We start from the raw sequence: 10,939 nt of genomic DNA on the forward strand, positions 1-10,939 counted from the left end.
GGGTGCTCAGTGAAGAAGGGGCTTAAGGTTCATTATTGCTGAGACTTACATTTAATAGCAATTTACAACCGAGTTGATAAACCCCTGGAAAATAGGGGGTTTAGAATGGGGAAAGCTGACAGAGCCCTTCACTACACAGCGGCTCTAGCGGGCGCCTCCGTAATAAAGACTAGAAAGGGAGGCATTGAGGCCTGATTGGCAACTGATAGTGCGCTAAATGGTAATGAGGAGGGCAGATGGAGGAGAGATTAGCCTCCAACTCTCCACAGCTTTTCTTTGTGGGCCCCGCAGCCCCCTTGTCAGCTTCCTAATACATTTATTGCTCATTTCACACTGCTAAAGAAAATGCCTTTTTCTATTCACAGCCGCCCCCCTCCCGCCCCGCTCCTCTCCCTCCCACCCAGTGCCTTTATAAAAAAAAAAAAAGGTGTAATAATTAATTAATGGAGCCCTCGGACCTCATCGCAGCCTGCCAGGGACCGGCCTGAGATGGGTTCCCATTCACTCTTGTCAAGCGGATAACTGGAAGCATGTGTTGTGTTTGTCTGCAGAACAGACGCTACAGCGGCTGTGTGTGCGTGTGCGTGCGTGTGTGTGCGTGTGTGTGTGTGTGTGCATGTGTGTGCACACCCGAACCTCCATTGCACCCCCCCCTGCCATAAGACAATTGCGGAGCGTGAAATTCAATTAGTTAAGGGCCTGGTTGCAATTTCACAGGCCCTAAAAAAGAGAGAGGGGAGAGGGAAAGGGGGCGTTTTTTATGGCCCCCTTTTTTTATTATTATTTATTTCTCTCTCCTGAGGGTTTTTCTGACTCCCCCTATCCCCCCTCCCCATGTGCGGCAGCTTGGACATGCCTTTTTAAGAAGTTATTTAGAGTTCATATCTGTCACATCTATTTAATGCACTCCGGGTGATGTTAAGACGTGGTCTTGACATCATAAAGCTGATCCCGCTCCCTCTCCCCGTCTCCTCCTCTCTCTGTCTCTCTCTCTCACTCCGCAGGTGTCCCTGTGAAGGTCACTAACGTCAAGGACAGGGCCACTCACCGGTCCTCCCTGGAGCTGTTTGTGTACCTGAACGAGATAGCGTAAGTGCGGCGGGGGGGGGCTCTCTTGCTGGATCTCATGCGCTCCATCTTTCCCAGCCGTGAGCACAGAAAATCACCCGCTGCCATGTGCGCACGCCCCGAGAGCAGGCTGCGTGAGACTCCATGGGTGCACACATGAGGGACAAGCAAGCTGGATAACAGGACGTGTCTTTGGGTGGCTCAGTGAGGAAGGAGCTAGGGTTTGGCCAAGCTGCCCTAGGTGCCAGTGGCAGGGCTCTGGTCTCCTCATTCCCAATATGCACCAGAACATGTTGATATTTGATTTCAGATGTAGCCTTGCCCCAGGGCTGTCAGCCAAGTACAGGCTGGGCTGTCTTGCCAACACCAGATGCCCCGGACCCTCACTCTGTACCTGTTGGCCAGTTGTCTCACCCCAGGTACCAGTTTGCTAGGTGGATCCCATCCTCTCAGCCCATCCCTGTCCTTGTCTCTGATCGTCCAAGTTACTCCTGCAGTTATGGTGACACCAGATGCAGGAGGAGGTTTGGTAATGCAGCCCTCTCCTCTCCTTTCTGCACCAGTAAGTGGGCTCCTGGGAAGTTTCTGCTGAGTACGATTCTGATATTTGGGGGTTCCCCCTCCACCTCTGAGCCCCCAAAACACAACCTCACATCCTTCAAAGAGGGGCCGCGGGAGTGCGTTCCCCTTAAAAGGGCTGTCAGTACCATTTCCTAAGGAAGGGAAGGGGTGCCTGCGTGCCCCCACACCAACCCTGATTTGTCCTTTGCTGGCACCAGTGTTGCTCCACTGATACCCATAAGGTTGCCTCTGACTTACACTCAAGGGGTGAGCGCAGGATCTGGCTTCTGGCCCCTGTTGCAGCCCTGGGGTCAGGACTCTAAGCACACTGTCCTACATAGTGGTCCAGTGCCTTTTCAGCGGGTCACTGCATGCCTTCATGGCCCCCCGGCATACGGGCCTGCGCCCCTTTCTCTCAACACATGGTCAGCATGGCCTTGCGTTGCACTGCTGCTCGGCGGGAAGTGGTCCCACAGTTAGACGGTCTTTGGCTTGGGACTAGGCAGGCACTGGGGAACCATTCATCCATCCCCTTGCCAAGTGCCACACAGATTCCCCTGTCCCGTTCCTCCTTTGTGCCTCTGCCTTTATCCCCCTGGAGCTGAATGGGAATGAACTTTTCCATGTAGTTCTCTTTTTAAATGTTAATTAAGTGGTTTTAAAATGACTTCACCGATCATGAATACAGCTGCCGTGGCAGCAGCACCTCTCCCCCGCTCCCTGCTCTCGCCTGCTTATTTGTCTCGTGGCTAGCCATGCCACGTCGAATGGTGGATTTCCTCGGGGCTCTTTCCTGCCCCGGCGGTGAGCGGAGATGGAAGGGGGATTTGCATTGGCAACGAGGTTCAGCACTGGGGGTTGGGAAGGGTCCCACTTTCCCTTCACCAACCAAACTGCAAAGAGGGGTAAAGGGGGGGAGGGAGGACTCCATAGCACATCCTATGCAGCCCACGCCACCCGCTGTGAGGCAGCTCGACTCCTGACAGAACCTTATTGATGGCTTCAGCACGGAGGACTTCCCTGTCTTGTCATGCTGTCGTGTGTCTCCAGGATGGTGCTAGGCTCTGTGGGACAAGTCAGAAAGAGCGGTGTCACGGTGTGGTCTCAAGATGCATTGCTCACCCTGTGGGTTCCTAGTCTGTGCCCGGAGCTACGAACATGTGATGATGCTGAGGCTGGGTGTAGCGTGCCAATATGGTGCAGTAGCAGCTAACTGCACATCGTAGACGTGAAGATGGTGTTTTCATTTCCATCAGCAGGGACAGGATTTGGCTCTGCAAAGCGGGGTCTCTATTGAAGCAGCTGGATGCAGAAAGACCCAGGGGTCCTCTCAATCCCTGTAGCTTCCAGTCGGTGCTCCTTAGTGTCACCGCATGGGGTGTCCAGAAGTCCTGCCCAAAGCTAGGCTTTCGTGGAGTGGGCTCCTGACTGTAGTACAGGTCTTTGCTCGCACTGTGGACACCTTCAGATCAATGGCATATGATGAATAGGGGGGTTGACGGTATGAGCTCTTGTGTGAGAAACTCCTGAAGGAGAGGGTGGTTCTGTGTGATGGGGAGCAAGTTCTGTTCCAGTCTGCCCCTGGGCCTTACCCAATACATTTCTGTTCTCTGGGAGATCATCTGACCTAGGTATCAGGGCTCCAGCCTTTAAACAGATATTTCCGCAAAGCCAGTGACCTCTCTGGGTATCAGTTTGGGCCCTCCTGGGGAGATCCCTTTCTTCTGGCCCCTTTCTCCATGGTCCCTGTGAGCAGCACTTGGCAGTCCTCATGAGATGCCAGGACTGCACAGTCCCTGGGAGATCGCGATGCAGGTCCCAACCTCTCCTTTGCTTTCTCCTCACAGTGGCAAGCACGGTGTTGGGCGCATTGACATTGTGGAGAACCGATTCATTGGGATGAAGTCCAGAGGTAAGAGCTCCTTTCCTAGATAAGTTGCCTTCTCCCAGGACCCAGTCCTGTCCCAGACAGGAGGATTGGGAGATCCAGCCCCCCATATTGCATGGGCTGAGCTTGTGCTATGGCCAGACGGCTCTGATTCAAGGAGTTGCACATGTTTCTTGCAACCCCTGCTCTGTGGTACTTGGAAACAGTGCAGGATCCAGGCTCTGAGTCCACCATGCCTGCAGTTCTGGCTTTGCTAATGGAAGTGAAAGGGAACGTATGCCTATCGCCAGGATTTCTCCTTATGAATCTACCTGTATGGTCTCTGTTGTCGTAGTAGGCAAGTATCTGGTCATTAACAATGGTCTCCCCTCCTAATAACAGTCTCTGCTAATTGCAACTGATGCTGGTGGTATAAAGGCCCATGATTGTGGCCTGTAACTGTAGGCTGCTTGAGTTGCAGGCTGGGTGCATGCATGTATGTGTGTGTGTGTACATCTGTATGCATTCACATCTGGAGTACTGGGTTCAGTTTTAGGCCCCCCACTACAGAAAAGATGTGGACAAATTGGAGAGAGCCCAGTGGAGGGCAGTGAAAATGGTTTGAGGGCTGGGGCCATGACTGATGAGGAGGGGCTGAGGGAATTGTGCTTAGTCTGGAGAAGAGAAGACCGAGGCGGGATTTAATAGCAGCCTTCAACTCCCTGGAGGGTGGTTGCAAGGGGGATGGAGCTGGACTGTCCTCAGTGGTGGTGGATGACAAGACAAGGAGCAATCGTCTCAAGTTGCATCAAGGGAAGTTTAGGTTAGCTATTAGGAAGAATTTTCTCACCAGGAAGGTAGTAAACCATTGGAACAGGTTACCCAGAGAGGTTGTGCACTCTCCAGCCTTGGAGGTTTTTAAGACCCGGCTCGACAAAGCCTTAGCTGGGGTGATCTAGGTGGGGCTGGTCCTGTTTGGAGCAGGGGGTTGGACTAGATGTGACCTTCTGCAGACCCTTCCAGCCCTCATCTTCTGTGATTCTACGATACATAAAGTGCCTCGTACAGTGGGGTCTGTCTGCAATCTCTAAGCACCAACGTAACTCAGAGTAACTAAAAAGAACATTCTTAATCTCCTCTTTTCCTTCGGTTTTGATTTGCTGAGTTTAGGATCAAGGTTTTCATTTGAAGGGGACCTTAAATTTTCCTCTTCAGTGATGAATCTTGCCAGGGGACACAGCGGACACTTAATGCCAGTTCTATTTTATCACTAGAAAAATATTTTGGCAGCAACCGTGTTTACCAACTCTCATGAGATTTTTTTTTTTGTGGTCAAAGTCTTGCTTTATTTGGGGTATGGACATACTAATGCTTCACTGTGTGTCAGGAGCACTGTAGGAACTGCCTGTGTGTGCTTGTGCCCCATGGGAAATGGGAGTTCACCTGGGGTAACTCACCCCCCTGTCACTGAAGGCTTAACTACTGTAGTTTAGTTTCCATTTACACCGAGGTAGGAGCTCACACATGGGCACATAGAATGATAGAAAATGCAGGTTGGAAGGGACCAGGAGGTCACATCTCGTCCAACCCCCTGCTCAGAGCAGGACCAACCCCAACTAGATCATCCCAGCCAGGTCTTAAAAACCTCGAAGGATGGGGCGTCCACCACCTCTCTGGCTACCTGCTTTTCAGTGCTTTACTGCGGAGCAGCTAAAGTACAGTGAAACCCAGGCCTCTCTTACCTGCCAGTGGGTTTTCTGCAAGTCCCAGCCTCTGGAGTCAGGTGATTACGTGAGACTCTCAGCTTTTCTTGGCAAATGCAAGCTTCTAGCTCTGCATGTTGCTGGGGAAAGCATAGGATGCATCACAACAGATGTTTGCCTTCAGATGGGCAACGAACGCCCCCAAATTTCTCACTATTTAAAAAAAATCACATTATGTTTTCAATGTATCCTTTCGACTTGTCCTTGTAGGCCTGGTTTAAACTCTTGGGATTGGCCTTAACCCATCCAGCATTGCTTACAATCCACTTAATTGCAAATCCCAGGGGCAGGAGCTGCCCTATTCAGCATTGAATAACAAGGTGGCTAGTTATCCACTCCCTTCCATTGTCTCCTTCCCTTTTTGTTTTAAATCTCGTTAATATCTAATTAAGTGCTTCCTTTGTTGACCTTGCCCTTCGCAGCAAGGCAGGGCTAAATATTATGATAACATTTCACAACCAACTCTAATCCTCCCTCTTCTGCCCTCAGCGCACCAGAGGAGAGCTTTCTTCCCAAGCTTGTTGCTGGGTTCTGAAAACCCGGTTTGATTTTTAGTAAGTGCTGTTGAAAGACAGAGAGAAAAGAAATCCAGAAAAGCCCCGACATTAGCCCGCGAGTTCCAGGGCGTCGAGTAATTGGTGGAGATTTCCTGGTTTTTAAAGAGCCACTGACACGCTCCAGTGACCCTTGCAACATCTAATAATTTCTCAAGACTCCATTTAACTGTCACGCTCATCTATGGCGCGCTGTCTCTGAGTGATCGCCTACATGTTTGTGTGTAAACAGATGATGTATCCCTTGCAGGCAGCTTCTTCAAGGGGCCCTGATCCAGGACTGAATGGGTGGATGGGGTGGTGATGCTCTGATGGATGAGGCCAAAACATGTAGGCACATGCTTGAGCCCCTCTTTATTTGGCAAAGGATTTAAGTGCACGTGTAACTTCAAGCACGTTCTTGTGTCCCAGTGACTTGAATGAGACTTCAGCTCATGCCTAGTCGCTTTGCTGAACAGGGGCTGTTGCTACACAAGATCTGTACCAGTAGAAAGAGTTAGTGAGGTGCTTTTCTCAGCCAGTATAATATTATGGTCCCTAGTGTGGATGCAGTTATAGTGGTATAGCGGTACCTTAGGGTAGGCGACAGCTTTGTGCTGGCACACTTCAGTCGGTCAGGCTGCGAAGTGGCATGAGCTCTAAGAGATAGAGAAGTGCCCAGGACAGGTCTAGCCATCTGGATTTAGTCCGTGCTCATTGGAGAGGTGGCTACTGTAGTTTAGCTGCCCCTAACCCTGGGGTAAGAGCTGGCACTTGGATTAGCACGTAGCAACGGATACATCGTATGGTCCCCCTCCCGTTTTCACTCTCCGTTACTTGTTCCTTAGTCCATCCCCTAAAGTATCTTTGTCTAACCTCAGGGCCTGTGCACTTGGGATGCACTTGAGAAACTGAATCCAAATTAACTTTTCAAATTGTATTAGTTAAAGTGATTTAATCTCTTGTACATGGTCACTCAGAGTCAGAATTAAAATGAACCTCATCAGTGGAGCTTAGTTTACTTCTAAGGATGAATTCAGCTCAGTTTCATTCTGAATGAGTATGTCCACACAGGGTTTTAATGTGGTTTAGTCAGACCGCTTTCAATGTACATTTTCTGTTGGATAGGATTAACTTTCCAGAGTGTGTCCATGCAGACAAGGCCCTAGCGCTGGCATAATTGTACTTGCATCGTGGGGGAGGGTGTTGTCCTCCTTTAACTAGGTAAAAGCTTTAACTAGGTAAAAGCCAAACAACTTGTGTTTAGACAAGGCCTTAGGGACTGCCTTGAGCACAGGAATGAAGTAGTTGGTTGAGCAGGTGAGTGCCCCAGTGATACATGCTCAGAGCCTGGGATGTGCAACGATGAGGGAACTCTTCCATGTAGACACCGGTGGCATGGGGATCCGTCTTGGTTCTCAGAGGAAACAGGGACAAAGCAAGGGGCAGCTGAGTAAGCCTGATGATCCCTGTAAGAGGCACCCAGGAGGGCTGGGTGTTGATACAGTGGGACGTACAAATAGTGCCCGAGCAAGAGCTACTTTGGCAGTGTCCTGTATGTAACATGTGTTGAACCAGTGTCCCACAGTTAAGCTCTCAGGGATGTTAGTGTGTGGCGGGGGGAGCTCATCAGGCTTGTCCTATATTTTCTGCAGCACATTACTGTCCTCTTGACTACAGAGAGGCCACCTGGACCCTGGGAATGGCAAATCTGGTCTCGGTGTTTGTTTCTTCCTGGATTTCAGGCAAGGAGCATGCTACCGCCATGCGATAGCTCTCGTGGGACGTCCAGCCTGACTTAGGCTGCATTTCATCAAAGACAACGAGGTGGGCAAACCCCTCTGGGTTGAGCCACCTAATTTCAGTGGGGCTCCCCATGGGCAAAAGTCTCTGCCCGCCTGGTTCTCTTGGCAGGGTTGGGGCCTGGCTGCGAGTGGAGTGCAGGTGGAAGTGGCAAGGTGTGTGCTGGGATCAGGAGCCTCCACAGGCTGCTTCGGCATGGGAGACGGTGCCCATGGGGGTCCGTGCTGGAACTCTGCAGACCCAAGTGTGGTCCGTGGGGCTGCTCCTTCTCCACTGCTTATGGAAAGCTGAATCTACCCGTTGCTTCTCTGCTTATGCCAGCCAGAGCTGCTTGATCCCTCCTGGGCATGAGTGAAGCCAAGACGGCTGTCTGAGCCTAGTGGCCCTTTGGGCCGGTGTGCTTAGAGCACGCTGGTTTCTGTAGGCAGTGGTCTCCAAGGCAGTGCCGTGGCCATCCTGTACCCATGGACTAGGTTGGCTTCAGCACAAGGCTCCAACTCCAGCCTCGAGAGCATTACAAGGTGACTTAAACACTGCCGCCCCACCCCAGGCGGGAGGGGGGAGAAAGGGATCAAATCTTCCTTCCTCTCCATAGCCCATCCCTTAATGACCACCTGTGCTAGAGCTTCCCTAGACGTTCCTCCATGCCCGTTGTCCAAGCCCTGAGGAGTCAACTGGAGCAGGAGGTGGTGGGAGGAAGTGCAATTCATTTATATTGATTTCTTTTTTTTTTTTACCAAGCACCTAATTGAGGTTCATTAAGGGCTAATAGGAGAGAGCAAGGCAGGCAGCCCTGCGCCCGCCTTTGACTCCCGGCTTTGGTTGTGTTTGTTGCAGAGCGAGGAAGGTGGCTAATGAATAGGTGGTCTGGGAGCCTCGGGCTTGCAGCTCGGCTCCTGCCTGCCGCCGACAATGGGGCTGTGCTGCCAAGCGCCGTGGGGCGGCAGAAGAGGGGCGGTTGCGCAGGGGAGTAGCTTTCCTGCCTAGTGCGTCTTTTCACATCCTCATTATCAAATTATCTTTTTAACTCCGAAGGGGGGCTAATTAAGTGAAGTAAATGAAATCAGTGGGGAGGAAGCAGGAAGGGAGGGGATGGCTTGGGCTTCTTGCCTCCGTCGCCATCGGAGGAGCAGAGCTTTGCCGTTCCCCGGGGCTCTTTCCTCCTTTCTCTTGCTCTCCCTCAGACTCCTTGGTCAGGCAGGCACAGCCTCGTCCTTGTCCACGGAGCGGTCCAGCTGGGCGGGTGGCCACAGCATGTTGGAACAGTGCCACGTGGAGGTAGAGAGGGGCTTGCCCAGTGCCCCCCACCTCAGCCCATAATGGCTGGGAGCTTTGGAGGGACTTCCTGCCCATGGCGAGCTCAGCTGCTTGGTCTCAGCGCTGCTCTGAAAGTGCACGGCCAGTGGGAACCACAGCAGTAGATGTCCAGACATTTCTTCTTCCTTGTTCCCCCACCCATCGCAGTCCCCCCCTCTCCTTGCTGCTCTCATGACTCCATTGATATTGCCATAGCCCCAATAGGGTGCCCTTGTTCTGGATGCAGGGTGGGCACTTTGAATGTGAGAGCCACTGCCCCGCAGGAGCTTGCAGTCTGACACCCCTGCCTGCCCCTGGGTCTGCTGGCCGCTGACTGTGCATCCCGCCGTCCTGGGGGGTGTCTCTTGCCTAGTGCTATTTTCCCATGGTGTGTCTCATCCCTTTGGGTCCCTGCCTGTCGGGAACCCGCTGCGCTCTCGCCTGTGGAATGTCAGCACATTGATCCCTGTTCAAATTGACGGATCACAGTCAATACGGCGAAATTGCTCAATTCGAGGTAAGCTGACAGCAGAGGTTACAAATTAGAAAATTTTAAGCAGCAGCAGCTGTCTCCGTTCCCCCCCCTTTTTATCCCCGTCCACTCCCCCCACCCCCCAGCCCCTTTCTCAGCAGTAATTATGGTGTGATTGAACTGCTGCCAGGCTGTTTGCTCAATTCGAGGTAAGCTGACAGCAGAGGTTACAAATTAGAAAATTTTAAGCAGCAGCAGCTGTCTCCGTTCCCCCCCCTTTTTATCCCTGTCCACTCCCCCCACCCCCCAGCCCCTTTCTCAGCAGTAATTATGGTGTGATTGAAGTGCTGCCAGGCTGTATCGCTGACACCTCTGTCTTTTTCCTGTAAACACGGGGAGATGAAAATAGACACTTGGAGACGCTGTGAGTGTCACTTTGAAGGTGTCTCTTGTCTCCTCCATGGCGACGCTGGAAGCGCGGCTGTCATCTCCCTCCCCTCCTTGCGCAGTAGTTCGTACTCCGACTGTCAAAGGCTCCCAGATCCACAGTCTTTTAGCATCAGGTTTCTGTCAGGAATCAAATACAAATGATAAAGAAGCAGACAGACAGAGAGCAATCGTCTGCTCTGCGTCCCCTGCCGTGATTGGGGGGAAGATGCGGGGAGCAGGGGGGTGCTGGAGGAAGACACACAAAAAACCAAGCTTTTCATCAGCCCGAATTAACTTTAACACCTTGTAAAGGGAAAGCGCGAGCATCTCAATTGTGTTATCAGTGGGCTTGGTTTCCTCTATCGCTCTCAAGTCTTGTGTTTGGAGCCGCTGCTTTGCTCCTGCAAGTGGTCCCATCCCTCCAGGGGACCTGAGGCAGCAGCTCCTGTCACCTCCGGACCCAGCCACCATAGGATGACAGGAGATGCGAGTTATTCCTCATCGGCATTACAGTGCAACTTGCACTAGGTGCTATCCCTGTACCCAGGGAAGCCCCATGCTGAACTGCCTGCAGTCGAAACTGGTGAGACAGACCTCAGCATGGGAGGAAAGGAGTGGGGTTGTTCCCACATTACAGATGGGGAAACTGAGTCAGTGAGAGTCCCCTGGACCTGGCTGTGTGCAGGGATTAAACTGTCCAGATACCAGGGCAAGAACTTCTGCAGGCAAGGACAGACAAACATTTCACCCGGTGTAATGGGCGGTCAAGGTCCCCAGTCCTGCCAAACATAGCAAGCCATTGGGCTAGTGTGGATGAGGCATTTCAGTTGCTGTAGCCACTGGCTCACAAGGGACTGATGGGACGAGTGGGATGCCTGGCTGTCTTTTGCTTTCCTAGCCCAAATGACCGGGTACCCTGGGACTTGCTAATTACCCGCTCTAGACACATGTCACCGGTGTGGAAGCAGCAGTGGACAGATGAAGCAAAGAACTGGAGTGAAACACTTCTGGTGTAATATATACCAGGTTAGGTTTGATCTGCCTGTGTGCATCCAGGAGCATTTGTTTGCTACAGGCAACCTGTTGCCTGGCAGTGAGGCACAGTCTTAGCTGCCTGCTCCCTGGGATGCCCCGGGATAGACGTACT

At 52.0% G+C, this 10,939-nt stretch overlaps 1 protein-coding gene across 1 annotated transcript in view; it reads left to right on the forward strand.

Moving 5' to 3' along the window:
- ASS1 (argininosuccinate synthase 1) overlaps nt 1-10,939 on the forward strand; it is a 65,597-nt gene that overhangs the window by 36,361 nt on the left and 18,297 nt on the right. Inside the window, exons 11-12 of the mRNA XM_006024365.2 lie at nt 1,005-1,089; nt 3,477-3,541. Of these exons, the coding sequence (XP_006024427.1) occupies nt 1,005-1,089; nt 3,477-3,541 (150 nt within the window). The remainder of the gene's footprint in view (nt 1-1,004; nt 1,090-3,476; nt 3,542-10,939) is intronic.

The sequence above is a fragment of the Alligator sinensis genome, unplaced genomic scaffold (genome assembly GCF_000455745.1).
Source record: "Alligator sinensis unplaced genomic scaffold, ASM45574v1 scaffold388_2, whole genome shotgun sequence".
Taxonomy (NCBI): Eukaryota; Metazoa; Chordata; order Crocodylia; family Alligatoridae; genus Alligator; species Alligator sinensis.